We start from the raw sequence: 23000 nt of genomic DNA on the forward strand, positions 1-23000 counted from the left end.
TGGATAGTCTCCACCCTGTCAGCTGAAGCCCGGGGAGACCGATGTGGAACTTGTGGATGTGTGGCTGTCTCAATAGATCTTTGCGAAGAGGTAGGCGGCGGGGAGGTTCCACCGACGCCGCCAACAGATCTGGAAACCATTCCTTCTGAGGCCAGTAAGGGGCTATGAGGATGAAGGGGCTATGAGGATGAGACGGGTGTTCCGGGAAGCCCGGAGCTTGTTGAGAACTCTCCTGATGAGGGGGAAGGGTGGAAAGGCGTACAGATCCTGGTTGTCCCAATTGTAGAGGAAGGCGTCTGTGGCGATGGCCGCCGTATCCTGAAAGGGGGACACAAAGTTCGGAATCCGGTAATTGAGACGAGTGGCGAACAGGTCGACTGTCGGGTAGCCCCAGACCCGCCACAGCAGGTGACAAACATCCATATGTAAGGTCCACTCTGTGGACAGGGATTGGTGTCGGCGGCTGAGGCAGTCGGCCACCACATTGACTGAGCCCCTCACAAACTGGGGCAAGATCGACACTGCATGCGCTTCTGCCCAGTCGAGGACCTGGCGTGCCTCGAGGTTGAGAAGGATAGAGTGAGTACCCCCCTCCCTGTGCAGGTAAGCGAGGGCCGTGGTGTTGTCCGAGAAGACAGCGACAACTGAGCCCCTCACCACCTCCGTGAAGTGCTGGAGGCCGAGGCGGATCGCACGGAGTTCTAAAACGTTCACGTGGAGCGTCTGTTCCTGGATGTTCCACAGGCCACTCACAGAAGCCTGGAGGAGCGACGCACCCCAGCCGACTGTAGAGGCATCCGTGTAGAGAAGGTGGTCCGGAATGGCAACCTGAAGAGGCTGACCCTGCCCCAAGTTCTCGTCCTCCAGCCACCATTCCAGGTCCTGACGTGAAGCACTGTCCCAGCTGACCGGATGGTCGTCTAGCATCGACCACCTGTCCCATTGCTGGTTCAGTTGGATCTGCAGGAGACGCGTCCGCCTCCTGGATCCCGGCACTAGATGTATGAGGGAAGACATGTGCCCCAGAAGTCTCAACCAGTGCTCCGCTGGGGACGGGCAACTGAGGAAGGAGCGGAGTAAATCCTGGAGGCCTCGAATCCTCCCCTGGGTCGGGAAAACCCTCAAAAGAGGGGAGCGAATCACCATCCCGAGGAAGGTCTTCTCCTGTGCAGGGGTCAGGGATGACTTCTCCCAATTTACTTGGATGCCCAGGTCCGAGCAGAGCCTGAGCAGACAAGCTGTGGCGTGTCGAGCTTCTACCGCTGAAGAGGCCAGTACCAACCAGTCATCGAGGTAGCGAAGGATGCGGAAGCACCGACGATGGAACTCCGCTGAGACAGGAGCCATCAGACGAGTGAAAACCTGTGGAGCAGTGGAGAGACCGAAGCAGAGGACTTGAAACTGAAAGTGGTACCCCTCCCACACAAAGCGCAGGAACTGACGGCTGTGGGGATGAATGGGCACCTGAAGGTCCAGTGACACCATCCAGTCGTCCTGTCGGATGGCCGACATTACCGAACGGACAGTCTCCATCCTGAATTTGGTGGTGACGACGTAATTGTTGAGGAGGGAGAGGTCGATGATTAGGCAGAACCCGCCTGTGGCCTTTGGAATGACAAACACATGGCTGTAGAAACCTGGGGAGGGAGGCGCTTCCTCTATAGCCCCTTTTGTCCAGAGACGCTGGAGCTCCATCTCGAGGGCGAGACCCTTGGGTGACCCTGGGGCATAACCCCTGCGATCCTCGAAGAGAGTGGTCAGGGGTGGAGGGGAAGAGAAGGGATCTGGTAGCCTTCCGCAGAACGCTGAGGACCCATTCCTCTGCCCCGATCTTGAGCCAACCTACCCAGCAAAGGGCCAGACAGCCCCCCACCACCCCATGGTGAGAAAGACTGTCATTTCCGAAAGGGCTTACCCTCCGTCCTCCTGACTGCCCACTAGGGCGGGCAGAGAGCGGTCCGGAAGATCCACCCGAGGATTCCCAAGACGAGGGCGAACTTGTGTTCGCCGGGAGGAGCAGCCGGAGGCCTCGAGGCTGAGGGGCAGGAAGATGAGAACCCGCTCCACCAAGGGAGTACCGGTGGCCGGACGTGGACGAGCCAGGGCCCTGAGAGCAGTCTCATGGAGAGTCATGGCAGCATTACTCTTGGAAGACTGGAATGCCTCCTGCAGCTTGGCCTCATCAAAGAGGAGAGGAGAAAAGATGGGGGACCGTCTAAGGATGCCCTTCTCCACCTGAGAGAAGGTGGGTCTGAGGTGGGCAATGTAGGACTCCTTCTCCAGGCCCGAAGATTGGCATTGACGTAAGTAGAATCACGGCAGATGTCATTCAAGGCCATACGAACAGCCTTAAAGAGCTGTCCCTCTAAATCCAACAGGTGTGAGGGGAGATGCGGTACCGTCAGTAGGTGAAGGGCACCTAAGCACCAAAAAGAGTAGTTGAGTGCGTCCAGAGAACGACCAACCACTCCCTCCATCCTGGCGACCTCCTGCTGGTCACGGATAACCCTCGGCTCACGGGAGCCCGAGTTCAAGGCATGGTGCAAGTCCTGGTTAACGGCAGTAGCCTTCCTTGAGCCTTCCTGGTCCAATACTGCGTACATCCTGGCAAACCTGCCTGAAGGATAACCAAGAGAAGCCGGCTTCCTGTCATTGGCCTTCAGGTAAGCATTGTTGGCTTGCTCCCTGAAGAACTGGAGGGGTTGAGCCCTAGCGAGGAGAATTGGCCCTCCCTGTGACTCAGGTGCACCAGCTCCGGGCGCGAGAGGACCCTCTTGCTCAAGCCTTTGGCCCCTCGCGTCCTCAAACACTGAATTGATGTAATCCATCATGCGATGGTACATGGAGGCCGATGGGGGCTGGGTCTCATCCTCCTCCAGCCCCCCGGGGATGTGGAGGGACGGGGCAGGTCCTGGAGACAAGGAGGCCAGGCCCTGCCACCCCGAACAAGAAGGCCGGGGGGAACCATGGAGTACCTGTCTATCAGTGCTATCCATGAGGAGAAGGTCACTACCCCGGAGACGGGCAGTCCGGGGGGTGCCTCCAGGAGCGGAGACGCCAGCCTCAGAGGGGAAGCGCACACCTCGAGGGGAGAGGAGGTCCTGGCGCCTCTCTGGCGTAAGACAGTGGGTTTGGTAGGACGTAGGGGGGTCGGCTGACTCTGAGCCCCTAGCGGCCGAAAGGACATAGGTGGCAGCCCGTGGAAAGGGCGTGGGCAAGCCACCTGGTAGGCGAAGGGGCAGAGCATCACCCTTGCCTGGGCCCTCACCCTGGGCCTTGGGGGAGGGGCCAGGAGCAGTGCACTGGTCCACCCTCTCCCTGTCCCCCCACCGACCGGGCCTGGGAAGGAGCCAGGGCACCGGTCACCACTGAGGTGGGGCGGGACTTCTTGATCCTTCTAGCGTCATCCTTAGGAGGATGAGAACGCTTGGAAGCCACCTCAAGCCCCCGGACGGCCCCCCCTGGCCCCCTGACTTGATGTGACTGCACACACCTTTTTGCGTCAGGACTCTGGGGGGGCAGGACACTGAACTTCATCAGGTCTCTGTCCGAGGACGAGGGGAGAGCTGAAAGAGGTGGGTCAGTAGCCAGGGAAGACACAGGGTTATGTAACTCTCCCAACCGTGAAGACACCAGGCTGTCAACAGAAGCAAGGAGTTGCTCCTGCCAGGATTCCAAAAACAGGGAAAGATCTATAGAGACTGGAGGCTTAGACCCCTGCTGAGAAGCTGAATCATCAGCAGTGAGCTCATCCTGAGAAATTACACTGCCTGCCTGAAGGGCAACACCTCCAACAGAACCAGCAGAGGAGACCTGAGAGCTAGAATCCCCAGACATATGGCTCGTGTCACTGCTGATACCAGACCGGGTAAGAGAGCCCTTAGACTTACCCTTTAAGTTAGCTTTAGCCTCCCGCTTGCGCCTCAACCCGCATTGATACTTGTAGGCGGTAAGAATCTTATCCTTGCTCCAGCCAGAACACTCATCATACCTCTACCTAGGCTGCAGAACTCCCTGCACTTGATACAGACCGAATGAGGATCATGGAGGACACTACCCAAGACCTTGGAACAGTCAGGCGTAGAGCAAATCTGCCTCTTGGGCTGTGGCGAAGGAGACGTAAACACTGCAGAAGGACCGGCAGGGGCGTCCATATGGCTGGCCAAAACACCCTCCAGGACGGGAACAAACAGCCCCGGAGACACAGGAACATCACTAGAATCTTCCTCCATAGAAACAGGAGGAGAAAAGAAGGCGAAACAAGGTGAGGAAGAAAGGAAGCAGCGGCGGAAACGCAGGTCTACTCGCTCTGCGTGCCGAGAAATAACTGACGGTTGCCCACGCAGTGTGCTGGCGGCAGCAATGAGCACATTGCTGCCAGGCGTAGCGCTAAAGTGGGTGGTTTCTCGGCGAAAAGGTATGTGGAGCAGTGGAACTGCTATATTTTGTGTGAAAAACAGGTGTCTGTGACAGAAACTCGATTTACAGGTGTTAAATTTACGCGTTTTTGTTATAAGGCGACCGAAAAAATTATTATAATTAATTTAACTTGAGCGATCAGTTTGCTTATACGCGTTTTGGCCCAACCGCATTTTCAAACTCAGCGCCAGACGCAATTTCAAACTGCGTGCCAGAGAGTTCCGCAGCTGGCCGATAGGTAGGAGCTCTGGGGCCGGATCCAAGAAGCAGGCTGTAGTCTATGTTGGTACAGACAACCTCCATAGCAACCTCCTGCTCACATACCAACCTTCATAAAATAGTATCCACAAAGATTCGTTGTTGTTGGCAGGTGGAGGTTGGTAGCCTGCCTAAAAGTGCTCATTGGTTGCCAGGAGCTGTATCCAAGAAACTTCAACAATGTCAGAGCAACCTCCTGCCGCGAAATGGCATCCATGAACGCTTGGAGAGATGGTAATGAGGTTGCTCTCAGGTTGCTGGTAACACCACCTCTCCAGGTGGTGTTACTGTCTTATATCTTATATATGCATTTATGTTCACAAAACAATATTTCTATTAGCTTTTTACAAACCTTGCCCCCAAGAAAGGATTTTGTAATGCATAAAATGAAATCTTACATGGAATACCAAAAAAAAAGCAGAGATGAGATCACCCTCAGATGACGCGAAGACTCGCGGCGACTCGGCCGCTTCTTCTTGTGACCCTTTTAGCTTGCGTGTTGTCTTCCACCACAATATTTATTTATGTTTCCACTCCTCTATTGCCTGCTATAATGGATATCATATCTTAGCATTCATATATGCTCATGCCATGAGGATAACCTAGACTCCGTGGCACCAAGTGATAGTGAATTATTAAGTCTCAGCCTTGTCTGTGGGTGATCTCAGCTCTGCTTTATTTTTTTGGTATTCCATGTAAGATTTCACTTTATGCATTAGTTTGATGAGCATTGTCAATGACTAATTGAGTCAGCCAATGTGTTTTGGGTAGAAGGACAGGGTGCCTGGCGTCGTAAGTTAAGGTGGAATTCTTAATTCTACCTTGGCACCTTATAATGTTGTCCTCATCACGAAAGTCCTAACTATGTAATCAACCTTGATCTGAGTGTTTTTTTTAGACAATTATATGTTATTTGTATTTCTACCGAGGGCCTGTTTAGGCAACTCGTTAGATGATATATTCCTATCTGTTCCGAGGGTGTTTAGGCAGCTCGGTTGAGTTATTTGTCTCGAGTGTCTTTTTAGACAACTCGACCTTGTGTTCATTAGGACCATTGCTGGATGAAGCTTTCAGGTAATGCATTTCTGTCTTGTAATTTTCCTCCTGTACTTTCTTAACCCAAAATTTCATTGCACAAGTGGTATCTAATTTCATAAACCACCCTTTACACCTGTATATGTTAGTTATGAATTTAAATACGCACTCCGTGACTGATCAATTTTTGCAAAGATGAAAATTTAGTTATGTCTAAAAAGTGACTGATCTCAACATCTACTTGAGTTACATTGACTTCTTTACTCAGATTCATTATGACGAATGGCTTTTGTTGTGGCCATCGGGTTTCGTTGGTGAGCCACTCGGGGCCTCGAAACCATAATGTCTGTTTTACTAGCTCCTGTAATGATACACCTCGACTCAGCAAATCTGCTGGGTTGGCTTTAGTCGCCACATGTCTGAAGTTATACTTTCGCTGTAATTCACAGATTTCATTTACTCTGTTCATGACATATGGAAGTTTGGAATTATTATTCCTGATCCATTGTAATGCTACCTCATTATTACACCACAGGTAAGCTTCTGGTATGTCGAGATGTTCCAGGACTTTATGAACATATACTGCTAATCTGGTTCCTACTAGCGAAGCAGTTAGCTCTAACTGCGGAATGGTTCGACCCTTAAGAGGAGCAACTCTTGTTTTACTGATAAACAGTGTGGCTTGTTCACCTGAGACGAAATACGCAACTGCTCCGTATGCCTTCAATGAAGCATCACAGAACACGTGCAAGGTACATTTTTCTCCTGCTTCTGCTGCCATCCTCGGTATTTCTACTTTATGAAGTTGCTTAAATTCAGCTTCTAAATTTCCCCACTCTTTGGAATAGGATTCAGGAAGAGGGTTGTCCCAGCCTGACTTTAATTTCCAGGCTTCCTGGAGAAGCAATTTTCCTTTTACCGTGATAGGAGAGAATAACCCTAATGGGTCAAACAGCTGGCTTGCCTTACTTAGCAACGTTCTCTTAGTCAAAGTTACACTGTGTGGTTTGCTATTCTTTAATGGTTTTAATTTCAGAGTGTCATCAAGTGTGTTCCATTCCAATCCGAGTACAGATGTTATCTTAGGGACTTCATAACCTGGATAGTCTGCTGCAATAGTTTCCCTCAATGCCAGATGATTAGTATTCCATTGCTGCAGCGGCATATTTGCATCTTTTTAACTACCTGTTTGCTTCAGCATAGAGGTTAAACAGTTATTTTCCGTCGGTACTCGTACCCTGGAAATTATCAACATAAAAGCTGGATGCCAATATATCTTTAATGCGACTATCAGACTTCTGTAAATGATGGTCAATGGTGGCTTGTAATAAAAATGGTTAGCTGGTTGCACCGAATAGTACAGATTTAAATCTATAGGTTTTAATCGGGCTGTCAGGATTTCTGGGGTCAGATGGCCAAAGAAAACGAATAAAATCTTTATCTTCCTTTTGTAGACCAATCCTTAGAAAAGACTTTGATATGTCAGCCATACAAGAATATGGGCTTGTTTGAAAATTCAGCAGAACATCTCCAAGTTTCCTGGTTAATGTTGGCCCTGTCATTAAGCAGTCGTTCAGTGAGGGACTTTCAATATTTGCTTTGGAGCTGCAGTTGAATACTACTCTTAGCGGTGTTGTTGCAGACTCCTTAAACACCACATGATGAGGTAAGTAATGAGTACTATCAGCAGCGCAAGCATCAGGTACTTCCTCTATAAACTTACACTTCAGCTGATTTTCTATTACATTAATGTAACTTTCTAATCTGTTTTTCCTCGTCAACTCCTTAACTAGTAAGTGCATTTGTCCAAGAGCTCTGCTGTAATTATTAGGTAAGCTGGGCTTATTAACCTTCTAAGGCAGTTTCACCCAATACTGGCCATCTTCATATTTCATAGTGTTCAGATATTCTTCATATGCCTGTGTGTTTTCATGTGAAGGCTGGTTTGGATTGATACCTATCGTCTCTAAATACCATAGTTTATGGAGTGGGGGTTCTTCAGCATCAATCCAATTTTCAGTATCCTCTAACTGGTTTATGTGTTCAGTAATTTTCATAATAATCACATATTCTGGAATAAAAGTTTGTGAGGAGGTCTGACTAGAAACACTTGCGTAATTCTCAGGAATTTTTCCTGTTATTATATAACCAGTAGGAGATTTCAGCAAGTGTACTCCCTCTCGGACCATATGATCCGAAATGAAATCATAATAGTAATCATTTCCAATGAGGATGTTGGTGGGCCCTAATGTATAATTTTCAACAACTGGGTTAGCAAGAGTTAAGCCCATCCTGACTAATTTCTTAGTTACCTTAGTCAGTCCAGCCACAATAATTACTTTAGGAAGTTCATCAACAACAACCGCACTCACTCTTTCCCTCCGGTTCCCCATTTTAATAACTGGTTTCACTATTTGATATTCCTTTGCAGTCATGGGACTCTTGAATCCCTTGAGAATCATCCTTGAGGTCGACTGTTTTCTGGACAAACTCTATAGTAATAAGTGTCTATTGTGAACTGGTATCGAAAAAAACAAATGCTGGTTCACCACTGGGATCGAGACTGGCCTTCGCCACTGTGAGGGCCACTCTACACTGCGGTGACTTCGTTGTTGTTGTGGTAACATTCACATGATTTACGTTACTCATTGATGACTGATGTTTCTCAGTGTGATCTTCTTCCCTACTTTAGTTGCTTTATTATCGTAACTCTTGCACAAAGTTGTGTGGTGAATCCTGTGGTGAAAGTGTGTGGCAGCTGTGGTGGCGAGTGGACGTGTTGTGTGTGCGCTCCGTTTTTGGCTGTGGTTTTTATAGTTAGCGAGTGGTGTTTGTGCTTGGTGTCTGTGTGTGGTGCTTTTGAGTGTTAGTGAAGTGAAAGTGTGTACTGCAAGTGTTAGATTAGAGTGAAATAGTGGTTAGAATCAGTGTTTGTGAGTTAAAAGTATTTTTGTAGAGCGAGGAGACTAGGCTTGTAACCGTCAAGTTGACCTTGAAAGAGGATTAGTTGACCTCACTTAGGCCCCCCCACCACCGCGGTTCCCCCACCCTGCTGTCACCTAGTATTTTTATTTGTTCGTGAGTTAACATATTGTAAATTAGTATGGCGGTAGCTACTGAGGTATATCAGAGTGTGATTGAGTGCGTGAAAGAGAGTGTTGAGGTGGGATTGGGAGAATTTGTTGTGTGTGAGATGTGTGGGCACGACAGGAAGGTCGTTGACTTTTCTGAGTGTATGGTGTGTAGGCTCAAGAGCGAGAATTTAGTTCTTTCTCTTGAGCACCGAGAATTGCGAGAGGAAATCAGAAAGCTAAGTGAGGGGAAAAGTGCGAACGAAGTTCTCATCTTTGAATTGAAGGAGGAGGTTAAGAGGCTTGGGGAGGCAGTGGAAAAAATTAGGCAGGAGATCAGTGTTAGGCCGAAGGTTGGACCTTCTGAGGGCGACAGGGTGGCTTGGCCCTCTGTCGGGAAGAGCAGAGTGGGGAAGAGGGAGCAGGCGAGCCAGACTGGGAAAGATAGTAGTCAGGATAGGCAGAGATGGCAGGTTGCGAGGGGGAAGGAAAGCGGAAATAATTAGGGAGGATAGGACTAAACCTGTTGAGTGTGAAAATAGGTTCGGTTTGTTGGAGGGGGAGGGGGAGAGTGAGAGTGGAGTGAATGAAGTGGTTGTGGTGAGTGAAAGGAGAAAGAAGGGGGTAGAGGAGAGGAGGAGGATGGTTGTGCCTAGCACACCTCAGGTGTGTGTGGTGGGTGACTCTCAGGTTAGGTATTTAGATAGCACTTTCTGTGGGAAAGACAGGGATAGGAGGACGAACGTGTGTATGCCTGGTGCAGGTGTGAAGGCAGTGAGTGAGGAGGTGCAGAAGAGGGTTGGGGGGGATGGAGAGGGAGGGTGTAGTAGTTTTGCACGTAGGTGGGAACGATGTCAGAGCAGGTGGGTCGGAGGAGTTAGTGGCAAGATTTCGGGAAATGTTAGGCAAGATAAGGGAGAGTGGTAGGAGGTGTGTAGTGTCAGGAATCTTGCCTCGTGTGTATGTTAGCAGGAATGGTTGTCTAGAACCATTGGTGTGAATGTTCGGGTAAAAGGGATGTGTAAGGATGTGGGTGTCAGCTTTGTGGATGTATGGGATAGGTTCTATGGGCGAAGGGATTTGTATGCTAGGGATGGTGTGCATCTGAGTAGGAAGGGTGTGGATGTGCTGAGTGGATGTCTGGAGGGGGGAGTTGGGATGGAGTGTAGGGGGTGAGGTAGCAAATGCATTCCAGAAGAAAGATGCTAGACATAAATTAGATAGGATAAACAGAGATAGTGAAAAGATTAGGAAAGATTTCCAGGTGCAAATAGGAGAGAATAAGATTAGGATTCCAAATAAGGAGACAGCATCTAGGAAGGTAGCAGGACTTAAATGTTTTTATGTAAATGCCAGGAGTCTTAGGAACAAGAAGGACGAGTTATCTAGTTATATAGTTGAGGAGGGCCTAGATGTTGTATGTGTCACAGAGGCATGGGTAAATGAGGAAAAGTTTAGGGAAAATAGGAAAGAATATGAAGTAGATGGATACATTATGTATTTACACCAGAGAATTGGTAGGATAGGCGGAGGAGTAGTTATTTATGTAAAAATCCTTCATTTCCAGTCAGGTTAATGGTATTAAGGTAGATAACAGAGTAGAGTCCTTATGGCTGGATGTTAGAGTAAACAAAAGTAAGGTTATTAGAGTAGGAGCTTTTATAGGCCACCTAACCAGTCAGCAGATGTAGACAACCTTATGGTAGATGAGATAAATAGGGGTGTACTAGTCAGACAATTATCTTAGGGATTTTAATCTTAAGTCAGTAAACTGGGAGAGGATGGTAGGAGATGCTAGTGAAAATAAGTTTATGGAAAGTTTTCAGGATAACTATTTAGTGCAGATGGTAGATAAACCTACTAGGGGAGGAAGGTTTTAGACATAGTACTAACAAATATTGAGCATTGTTTAAAGGAAGTTGAGGTAGGAGAGACTTTAGCAAACAGTGACCATCATATAATTAGATTTATCATTAATTCCAGTAGGGATAATATAGTGAATAAGACTAGAGTCCCAAACTATCAGAAAGGCAATTATGGTAGGTTACGTCAGTTATTAGGAGAGGTAAACTGGGAAGATAGTTTTGGAAATAAAACTGCACAGGAGATGTGGGATATTTTTAAGGTTGTAGTAAAGGGTATAGTGATGCAGTGTATCCCTTACAAAGATATAAGGCAGAGAAACAGGAAGCCATTATGGTGGACTCATGAGATAGGTAGCCAGATCAGAGAGAAGAAGAGGGCATATAGAGAGTTGCAGAAAAGTGGGAAGATGTAGATTTGATTAGGTACAGACAGGTCAGAGATGATTTGAGTAAGGTTATAAAAAAAGTAAAAGGCAGGCAGAGATAAAACTAGCTAGAGCTGGGAGTAAAGATCCCAAAAATTATATAGTTATTACAAGGTCAGTGATAAAAGAAATAAGGATAGGATTGGACCACTCAGAAAAGATGGTGTAGTAGTGGATCAAAATGAAGACATAGTAGAATTATTGAATGAACAATTTTCTTCAGTATTTACTAGGAAAGAATAGGAAATCCTGTTACAAACAGTGCGAGTAGTTTAAGAGCTTTAGAAAATATTGATATAAAACCGGGAATTATTAGGAAATTTATTCTTGAACTAGACGATAGGAAAGCTAGTGGTCCTGATGAGCTACATGCCAGAGTACTTAGGGAGGGTGTAGACAGTATTTCTGAAGCACTTAAGTTAATCTTTGAAAGATCACTTAGGTTTGCTGAGATACCTCAGGACTGGAAGTTAGCTAATGTTACTCCAATATTTAAAAAGGTAGGAAGGATGATGCGAATAATTATAGACCGATCAGTTTAACTAGTATAGTATGTAAGATACTAGAGAAAATCATTAAGGGTAGTATTTGGGAGCATTTAAATGAGAATAGATTAATTAGAGATACCCAACATGGCTTTAGATCAGGGAGGTCCTGTCTTACAAATTTGCTCGATATCTTAGAATATATTACCAAGGAGTTAGATGATGGAAATAGCATAGATGTTATATATCTAGATTTTAGCAAGGCGTTTGATAAGGTACCGCATAGGAGGCTAGTGTACAAATTGAGACTACATGGGATAGGGGTAGGTTAGTTGATTGGATTAGTGAATGGCTTTCTGATAGGAAACAGAGAGTAGTATTAAATGGGGCAATGTCTGAGTGGAAGGAAGTGGTTAGTGGGTACCCCAAGGATCAGTGCTAGGACCTCTTCTTTTCTTGGTGTACATTAACGATTTAGATATAGGAATTAGTAGCAAAGTATCAAAGTTTGCAGATGATACTAAGATAGCATGTGCAGTACAGGGTGAAAAGGACAATTACAGAATACAACGAGACCTGGACAGGCTGATAGCATGGGCAGACAGGTGGCAGATGGAGTTTAATTCTAAAAGTGTCAGGTTATGCATTTAGGTAAAGACAACACAAACTTTAACTATGAGATGGAGGGATGTTGGCTAGAGGCAGTAGAGGAAGGAAAGGATTTAGGAGTAGTGATAGACAGGACTATGAAATTTTCAAAGCAATGTTTAGAAGCAAGAAATAGGGCAAATAGGATCCTGGGTTTTATAAATAGAAATGTTAGTTATAAAAGTAAGGAAGTGGTGCGTAGCTTATATAATTCCTATGTTAGGCCCCATTTAGAGTATTGCATACAGGCCTGGTCACCCCACTATAGGCAGGATATCAACATGTTAGAAGCAGTTCAGAGAAGAGCAACTAGGATGATACCAGCATTAAAGCGCCTGGAGTATAGAGATAGATTAAAGGAATTAAACATGTTTTCATTTGAGAGGAGATGTATAAGAGGGATATGATAGAGTTATTTAAAATGTTCTCAGATACAAACTACATAGATGTGAGATCTTTCTTTACCTTAGAGGAGGGAAATAGGACTAGAAATCATGGCAGGAAGATTAGAAAGCAAGGCTGCAGGTTAGATATAAGAAAATATTTCTTTAGTCATAGAGTGGTAGACTTCTGGAATGCATTGCCAGAGACGGTTGTAAATAGCACTAGTTTGACAATGTTTAAAAACAGATTAGATAAGCACTTAAATTTATTAGATTTATAATTATGTATAGCACTGCATGATAGTTTTTATAAGAAATTTACTATAGTTAAATAAGACATGATCCCCATGTATGGGGACCACAAATTGTAGAGGATTTCGCTGCAGGACTTAGCCCTGTTAATGGGCCAAATATTTAGAATTAGTATATAATGTATTGTGTACTTGTAAGTGTATCTTTAAGTACTGATGACGAGGTCGCTGTGCGACTGATACAGGATAACCTAGATGGGCCCTGGTGGCCCTTTGTTATCCTATTATTTATGTTATGTTATGTTATAATGAATCAATTTCATTATCATCACCTTCTATTTCAAGTAGTATTTTCTCTGCCGTTTCATATGATTGCTCGTATGAATTCCATCTCATTTCTAAGTTTGTAATTGATTTTTCTAACTCAATCTTGTCAGAATAAGGTTGGTTTAGCAAAGCCTCACAGTTGTTAATTGCTCTGCTAAGGTGTCCTTTATACGCCTTTAGGGATCTTTTCGGTTTAGCTAAATCCATGTTGAATTACTGGCTGTTCTGTATGAAATATCTTATGGCATTTCTAAACTTCTGGCGTAGGTGGAACTGAGCCTCTTCATTTAAGTGTATTCCATCAGTTGCATCATGTTGGAAGGGTTTAGCACCTACAATTAGGAACTGTACATATGATTTGGTTTTGTATTTCCTTTTCAGTTCAGTATTTATGCTATTTGCCACCTTTCTATATTGTGTGGCAGTCACATTAAATCTAGAATTAGTTGGTGGGTTTTGATGCTCCAATAACACCAAAGCAATTTGTGAATGACAGTAGGTATGAATTAGTTCAACAACTGCTTCAATATCATATGCAATATTACAAGGTATACAACCATCGTACACATCATTACCACCCAAGAACAATATACAGTAAAACCTCAGCTCACGACCATAATTTGTTCCTAAATCCTGTTAGTCACCCGATTTGTTCGTCCCCTGAATCAATTTTTCCCATAAGAATGTATTGAAATACCATTAATCCATTCCAGACCAAAAAAAAAATCATACTTTTGTCCATAAAATCCATTCAAAATAGACCTTTAATGTATGCATGACATGAACGAAATAATTATAAAAAGCCTAAATTGTTTTACTTACCTAAATGCTATCAAAATGATAATAAAATTAATAAAAAAGAAAAGGTTATTTACTTGAGAGACTGGACGTTGATGGCATGATGGAATGGAGGAGAGGAGGATGGGGAGGAAGACAGACAAGATCCGAGAAGACAGTCATGAGAGAGGACTTTGGATATGCACAGCGTGCCAGAGCTACACAACAGCTGTGTAGCGTCACAAGTCAGTGCCGCTATGCCCAGGAAAAACAGGAGAAAATCGTGGTGGCATGGAGATTATGTTGTGTAATATTTTTCGTATGCTCCTGTTTCTATTTTCTTTTGTGCTTATGTTTTGTTTTGTTGTTGTGTGATAGCTGGGTTGGCTATCACACAAACAGCTCGCCGGCGGCGAGCCGTTTCACCACGTTCATCCCCCGAAATATCGTTCGTCCCCTGGGTCGATATATTGACAAATTTTTTGGTCATCTCCCGAATTGTTTATCCTTAGAGACGTTCGTCAAGCGAGGTTTTACTGTAGTGAAATCATGAGGCCACTGTAATACATTAGAGAGAGGACTTGACTCAAACGAGGAAGCTTTAGCTACGGGGCACCTGTATATTCTTATTTTCGCGCCCTCTACTGGCTCAACAACGCCTGAGACTAAGCTGTGTCCCACTACCGTGATCGTTTTCTCAGCACACATCTGATCAATAATGTTTAAGTATCGGCAAACACTTAAGCGACCACAGCGTTATGGAATCCGGTTCGAAGGACCAAAAATATGAAAAATAACTTGCGACTGCCCTATCGCCCTTCTTTGAGTTATTTACCCATTTCCATAAACTAGGGCTAACACTAATTCCCCTCAGTTTACTCACGGCTGAGACAGGTCTGACTGCACTTCGATGATTTATACTGTAAAGAGGAGAATTGATGGTAATCATAAATCAGTGTAAATTTGTTAGCAATTTGGTTCAAGATGTATGAATAAATTGCTTCAATTAGTGAACTGGTTCAAGTTACTCACAATACTCAGGGATAAATATTCACTTACTTGTTAATTATAAGTTATCCTGCCTCGTAATGCCACCCTAACTAAAGTACACCTAACCTCTGGCCAGTGGTAATAATGGTTACTTAGCTGGGAGAGGACCATTTGTTGCTCCTATTCCTTATTGTGGAGTGATGGAGAGTAATCCTCAAGGATAATATACATGTCTTGTATTATCCCTGATAATACTCATGTAAACTTCCTGGTAACCCAAGATCATTTGAAGTAACTTTAACTGTTCGTGGCTGTGGTGTGGTGATGACTGGTTTCACCAGCGACTTCCCCGTGAGGCGGGTTATGTTCCAAGTTTGATGCTTCGAGTATACTAGAACCGAAACTCCTTAGTTGTCTCTGAACTAATGAGCTGCTCGGTGCTTTGAGTGTGTAACCGAAACTCTTCGGTTTACTCATTATTATTCTTACAACTAATTACTATTAATTATTATTGATTACCCACATATTTACATTTACCAAATTACCACAATTATTTACACCGTTATACAATTTCTGTGGGAATTTCCCACATAAGATATGATATCCATTATAGCAGGCAATAGAGGAGTGGAAACATAAATTTAATATCATGGTGAAAGCAACATACAAGCTTAAAGGGTCACAAGAAGAAGAAGTGGCCGAGTCACTGCAAGTCTCCGCATCGTCTGTAGCCGATCTCATCATTGCGTTAGTACAATATGCTAGACTCTGCCTCACCGCGGCGAACTTTGATCCACTCCTCCACAAATTACAGTGGAGCTATCAGTGAGAGAATTTGTACGTAGCTCTTCTAACTTCCAATGACTAATATGACATCATAAAAGTAGTGGTACACCAGTGGTCCTATACGCTGCAAAACGTGTATATATATTTTTTTAACCCATGTGATATGTTGGGGACCAGCCCAGAACGCATCCCCCTATTTCCATTATTTCCTATGGGAAAATTATGTCCGTTTAACAAATTTTCACTCTACAAACAGCTTTGACACCCCTATCCTGTTCGTTAAGTAGAGTATTGCTGTATGTATGTGTATATATATATATATATATATATATATATATATATATATATATATATATATATATATACACACTCGACCCTCGAAACAACGGACCTCCCATCAACGGATTTCGGAAACTATGGACAAATTCTGGAGTCCGATTTAATCTACGGACGAATATTAAAATGCGCGTGATTGTCTGTTCCCGGCAAATCATTATCCAGTAGGTGGCGGGTCGGTCGCGTCATCAGCTGTTGGCCGCCATGTTTAATCTTCAGTCCGTGTGTTTTCAACCAACAGTGAACATTGTCCAGTGCTTACCACGGCTTTTTTATGCATTTGTACCCTTCCCACGAGTGCTTAACCTATCTAAAATGCCTCCTAAACCTAGTAAACCAGTGAAGCGTAATCGAAAGGGTCTTCCAATGAATGCTAAGCTTGAACTAATACGAAAATTGGAAAATTTTACGTATTTTATGTACATTTTATGGTTTTTTACGTACTTTTGCAATCTACGGACAGGGTCGTGCACGCATTTGTCCATTGTTTCGAGGGTCGAGTGTGTATATATATATATATATATATATATATATATATATATATATATATATATATTTCAGATCATGTCACTGTGAGACAAGCAGTGGCAACAACATCTGAAGGTTTAGTACTGAAAACTCCCCATTACTGAAATTCTCAAGAACAAATGCGATCACACCAATTTTTTCTTTGTTGTCAGCTATCTAGCAACAATTATTCATGTTGAATTTTTCAGGAAGAAAACCAAATGAGCTACATGCATCCAAATAGTGAACTGTCATCTATAAAGAGCAAATAACCATAAAACAAAATTATAATCAATGTTGTACTAACAGTAAATAAGACCATATGCGTGCTTACATCTTCAGGCATGTCCATATAAAAAAAAGTAATAAGATAATGTTAAAGTGCATTATTGTAGTGATACTGATACCAAGATGATTTTTCAACAAAACACTGAAAAACAAGGACCAAATTCATGGTGGAAAATAATTTTGTATCCTCTTTGGCCACAAATATCAAAGTCAGGCAAGCAAAACCTTACTGCTTGGAATGTTCCTCGATAAATGAGGTCAAGTGGAGGCCGGAACAAGTCTTCTAATGTCTTTGTTTTGCTGCGACTCCGAGCTGAGGCTAAGAGACTGCTATTGCTGCTACTGCTGCTACAACTGTTGCTTGTTGAAGCCTCTCCCTCAGCCTCTGCCTCCTGACTATTAGCCAGCAGTTCCTCTTCCTGGCGTTCTAGTGAGAATGGAAAACAACAATGAAAGTCTACTTGTTTTTTCTGCTGAAAGTTATGTAAATTAGAACTATATGGGATAACAATGCATTTCCTGTCTTTCTTGTCTACTTAAATGAGAGAGAGAGAGAGAGAGAGAGAGAGAGAGAGAGAGAGAGAGAGAGAGAGAGAGAGAGAGAGAGAGAGAGAGAGAGAGAGAGAGAGAGAGAGAGAGAGAGAGAGAGAGAGAGAGAGAGAGAGAGAGAGAGAGAGAGAGAGAGCATAATCCAGAAAGGGATTAAATATTGTTACATAAATGCTGGATTAAAGAGCTTACTCACAAAAAAGGAAATGCAAATGTAAATTAAGATGCATTAGATTAATATAGTTTATTTGGATGGTAATTCACCTATGATAGCCAGTATCATAAATGTAGTGAAATCCCTGGATTCCCTGATGACATTGAATTCAGTGATTTTACTAACTGTATCAGTTACTGATTAGTGATCTTTGAATAATGCATGACAGTATCCTGAAATAGGAAGTAACACAAGAGTGAAGGCTTGCTGCCATATCACTCCCTCCACTGTCACCACTTTAAAGTCTGCTAAAAGTTACTATTATAAGCACTTCAAATTTAAATTGCATGCCTAATTCTATAAATCATAATGGGAAAGTTAATGGTACAAAACAAAATATATGATAGCAAAGATTCAAACTGAGAACTTACAAGCTAAGATAGGTGTTTTATAGTTCATGATTGACTGAACCAAATTTAACATCTAATGTAAAATTATGGTACCATATTGCTTTCATAAAATTGTCACTCAGAATCCCTGAAGTACTATTTGTATTTTAACATGTTTTAACAAAACATAGCAATAAATTTGAATTGCCTAAATTTATGGCTACATTTTAAAATAATGCAACAAAGCTTGTCTCATGACCTACTTACTAGTTTCTGCTTCAAAATCTCGAAATTTGTCGAACACAGATCGTACAGTTCTGCGTCTGCCACGGAAACTGAAGGCAATTTCATCAGGTCCCTCAACCAAAACCTCCTGTTTCTGAGGAATTGGTGCTCTCACAGCAACCTCCTCTGTAGCCTGCAGGAATTTCTTTTGTATAAGTTAGTAAAGTTGGGCAGAAAATAAAAAATTATACGATAAAACTGATAAAGAAAAAATAAATAAATAAAACCATGGCTGTATGACTGTTTCTGAGATATCTCTCAATGAGAAAATGCCTGGAAAAAAATAAAAATGAAAACAATACTTATGAGGGGTAATATACAATCATTCATAACACTACATTGGAAGAAAAAAAAAATAAAAAAAAATCCTTACCATTGAGGCCGGACCTGCTACTTGAGTGCTTCCAGAGTCCACTGCTCCCTCCATGTGCATATTGATGGCCATTTCCAAGTTGTTGTCACATGCTTCCAATAGATTCTGTGCCAAGGACACATCTGCACCTGTACCATAATAAAAGGTTATCATCACATCAGTAAAAGACAAACAATAATTCCTTATACCAAGAGTTAAAGGAAGGAATAAGGACTAGAGACACTTAACTTATGGGTCATAAAGCCAAACAAAAAGAGTAACTGCACTATTTTCTACATCAATGATTTCATACAACTGAAATTGAGCAAAATAATATATATTATAATCTTTATTCTAGTATACCATCTTGCATTTTTTCTCACTCAACCTCCATAACATCTTTTCTTTATCTTAAGTTTCCAGTTTTTCTTTTGTTACATTTTGAAAGCACGCTACTTTTACATAATATAGTAGCATTTCTAATCTAATACATACTTTTCTTAGTCCTTCAAGTATGGAACATTATACAAATTTGTTGTAGTACTTCTGAATGAAGTATCAAATTAGTTTTGTGTATGTAATAGATAATTTGATGGTAATGCAGCCAATGAATTGCAAAACACAAGGTAATCATCATCTAAGGTAGAAAGGTAGAAAGCTATAGTCTAAATTAGAGATTATGTCCAAGTATAGTGAAGAATAAGCTGGAGGAGGGTGAGGATAAGAGGGAAATCAGTTAGAGAGTAAAGTGTGGATCGGAAAAAGTGCATTTTTGTTGTAGTTGGTAGGATAGTTATTTTTTTATTAAAAATAGTATCAGACATATTGTTTCATACTACCACACTGTTTGCTCATATAGCATGATTCCATATTATAAAGTTCCATCTTATCTGGTGTATGAAAAATTTCTCTATATATTCATTCTAACATAATAGTCCTGGTGACCCTTGCTAACTCGGACTAATAAGGGGAAAGGTTGGTCTGACAAATGTGAATGTCTGACTAATACAAATTTCTCCCTCCCTCCACGCACGCACGCACACACACACACACACACACACACACACAAAAGGAACATATAAATAGAAATAAAAAAAAATAAAAAAAGTGCAGGATTTATTTATCTAATTTTTGGGGTATATAAAATTTTGGGATTGCATTGGTCTCTCTGAAACCATCAGACCCTAAATTAGCAGATGGTGTAGTTTATTTACTGCTAATGAAATACCCTTCCCATGTGGAAACCATTTTTTAAATGTCTAGTGCAGTTGCATCAGAGCCTGACTCATGCCCTACACAGTATGTGGCCAGGCATAAGAAATAACATCCTTAAAGGCATAAATTGACTAGAGCTGGGCAAGCCTTTAAAAAATCAAGTTCTGCTCGCACTCCTCTGCTCCTTTTAGGCCTAACCCTTCTGCTATCCCTCATCTGCTCATTTTTGAGGAGTTACTGAAGCACTCATGCTCTCCACTTGCACTCTTACTTCCACTTTCCGCTCTCACTTGCGCTCTCCGCTCACACTAGCACTCTCTATTCCCACTCCTGCTCCCTGTTACCATCCCGCACCTGCACTCAAGCTTGTGCTCACCGCTCACACTTCCTGCAAGGAATATCCAAGGAGGAAGTTGTGGTGTGGGTTAAAGATTGGAGGACAACAGCGGTGCTGCCATCTGTTGGTAGCGAGCAGTTTCATAGAAAACGTTTTCAGGAGTAACTTGTAAAGATTTCTCCCATGCTTCCCCTACCCCCTATATTTTTCCTCCATTCTCTTATGGTTGTAAACTTATAAGGCAAGTAATACATGTTTGTTTATATATATATATATATATATATATATATATATATATATATATATATATATATATATATATATACAGGCAACCCCTGCTTAACGAAGGTTCACACAACGAAATTTCGCTACAACGAAGGTTTCCTTTTACTACCATCTGCTCGTTTAACAAACACCAAACTCGCTTTAACGAAATTTTATCCAGGTAATTTTTTCCAGGTTTGAAAGCCCTGCCGTATCACGCAAGCCGACTGGCTTTTGAATACACCAGCTCCTCTCGTGGACAAAACGCGCACCACTCACTCCCCCTAGTTCAAAACAATTACAGTGTCAGCAGCAGCTCATCTTCCTTTGCTCTACATGCCAACAAAACGTCCTGCAATATCGCCTAGCTTTGCTAAGAAGACCAGGAAGTCCCTTACTCTCGAAGTGAAGCTGGATATTATTCACAGACACGAGAGATGTGAAAAAAACTAATAGCATTGCTTTCTACCATGGCTTGACTCCATCAACTGTCTACCATTTTCAAGTCAGCAGACTCTATTAAGAAGGCTGGTGAGATATCTTCCTTGCAAGCTAAAAGAACCACCTGAACTCATGACTCTACAATGGATAAAATGGAAAGCCTTGTGGAAATGTGGTACGTAAGTTTTGTATGCAGTACAATGATGCGCCCTTTGTTTACATTCCACAGGTTGCCAGCTAGCGTATTTCCCGCTCCACTCTCCCTCCCTTCATAAATCTAAGATCATCAACATTATAAAGTTACTTACATTATAATGACTTAGTCTTAAATTAAACTGCTTAAATGTTTAACTTCATAATTTTTACTTTCATTAAACCTTTTACTGTACTATGATGCACTCTCGCTTTGTTTACTCTCAATGGAAGCTCAAGTCAGGGGTTAAACTTGTTATAATTCGTTCGCATAACGAAAATTCTCTTAAGGAAGGGTTTTTAGGAACGCAACCCCTTTGTTAAGCGGGGCTTGCCTGTATATATATACAGTAAAGTCCCGGGTTACGTCGGTCTCGAGTTATGTCAAACTCGTAGTTATGTCAGTCCACTATAAGGCAATTTAAGATTAAAAAAATTGAAAATCTATAAATCGTAAAGTGTGGGATTTATTGTTATTGTTGGTGGTTGCCCGCCAAACCGCCTGCCTCACGCTTGAATACAATAACACCCTGCCTCACTTCCACCACACCGTCGCTCCTGGCAAGAGTGTTATCCTACTTCTGCGTTTACTGACTCAAGTTCTTAGTATCTTGCTCAATGGCACCAAAGAGAAAACTTCTTAGTGACAGCAGTGATGCTAAGAAAAGGAAAACCATTACGCTACAAGAAAAAAGAGGACATAATTAAAAGACATGAGAAGGGAGGCAGCAGCTGTGTGTGAGGGAGGGAAGAAGAAAATGGGAAGCCCGTTACCATGACAACGGGGAGGTTGACGACCTTGAGGGCTCGCACACCCATCACAACAATAACAACTCCGGGGCCTTCGCCTAGGCCACATGACATTCGCAGCTGACTTGCACCATCTGCGCCTGTCTGCTGATCCCTATTGCCCTTTCCTATTGCATTTCCTGCCCCGCTGCCCACGCTTCTACTCCCACCACACTGCACTACGCTCCCAGCTGTCCACCCTGGGCGTCACAACATTCGACCTGCCCACCCTACTGGCGGCCTCAGGCGTCCACCCCTCTCTGCAACCTGCAGTCCTTCGCGTTAGTGGCCCTAATCAACAACAAAAATAAGCTTGTGTTTCATATTACTACATATTTGTAAATAATATAACAATATAACCTTTAACTTACCTGAATGACCATAAACAATGATTGGTTGAAAACTCCATAATATGCTTTGAAATGTACGGAAACTCGAGATACGTACAAAATCGGCTTACGTCATGTTTCAGGAACGTAACTCTGACGTAAACCGAGACCTTACTGTATATATATATATATATATATATATATATATATATATATATATATATATATATATATATATATATATATATATATATACACACACACACACGTTGATCCCTCATTTATTGCGGTTAATGGATACCAGAACCCCCCCTCGCACGAAAGGTGAAAAACCGCGAAGTAGGATTTGCTCCCCGTAGGAATTTTGGTGTATATATGTGTATGTGGCTACTAAAATGTTTAAAATATGTAAACAGTATTTATGCTTTACGTATACAGTATTTTACTTAAATCTATTTCATTATAAAACCTTATACATTAATTATACATTATTCTCTCTCTCTCTCTCTCTCTCTCTCTCTTCCCCCCCTCTCACACGATACGTAACACTCACCCTCTTTTACCGTCTTTGATCATATGCAAAAGTTTCACTTTTTCACTGATAGTCATCATCTTCCTCTTCCTCTTGGGCTCACTAGAGGAAGCTTTCTGAGGGACACAGAGCTTAGGTGGCATTGTAAGGACTTATGAATCACTACTTAAACAAAAAAAGTTATCGCGAACACAACACTAAGATACAGTATGCGAGACAGTCAACAGCGTGGACGAGACTGGCAAGATACAACCAAGGCCCATGGAATAGAATAAGACCTACTAGGCATTCTAAAGGAGCATCCGTGATGTCAGCGGGTTC

General features: G+C 42.9%; 1 protein-coding gene across 4 annotated transcripts in view; it reads right to left on the reverse strand.

Annotated features, from left to right (window-relative positions):
• The window catches only part of LOC123500120 (UBX domain-containing protein 7-like), a 118155-nt gene that overhangs the window by 35397 nt on the left and 59758 nt on the right, over positions 1-23000 (reverse strand). For 3 of the 4 annotated variants that reach the window (XM_045248785.1, XM_045248786.1, XM_045248788.1), the window contains 3 exons: positions 18602-18729; positions 18211-18373; positions 17082-17278 (listed from right to left, as the gene is read on the reverse strand). In XM_045248785.1, coding sequence (XP_045104720.1) covers positions 17082-17278; positions 18211-18373; positions 18602-18729 — 488 coding nt within the window. The remainder of the gene's footprint in view (positions 1-17081; positions 17279-18210; positions 18374-18601; positions 18730-23000) is intronic. The other variant, XM_045248787.1, reaches the window with a different exon arrangement.

This window comes from Portunus trituberculatus, chromosome 50 (assembly GCF_017591435.1).
Source record: "Portunus trituberculatus isolate SZX2019 chromosome 50, ASM1759143v1, whole genome shotgun sequence".
NCBI classification, from domain to species: domain Eukaryota; kingdom Metazoa; phylum Arthropoda; class Malacostraca; order Decapoda; family Portunidae; genus Portunus; species Portunus trituberculatus.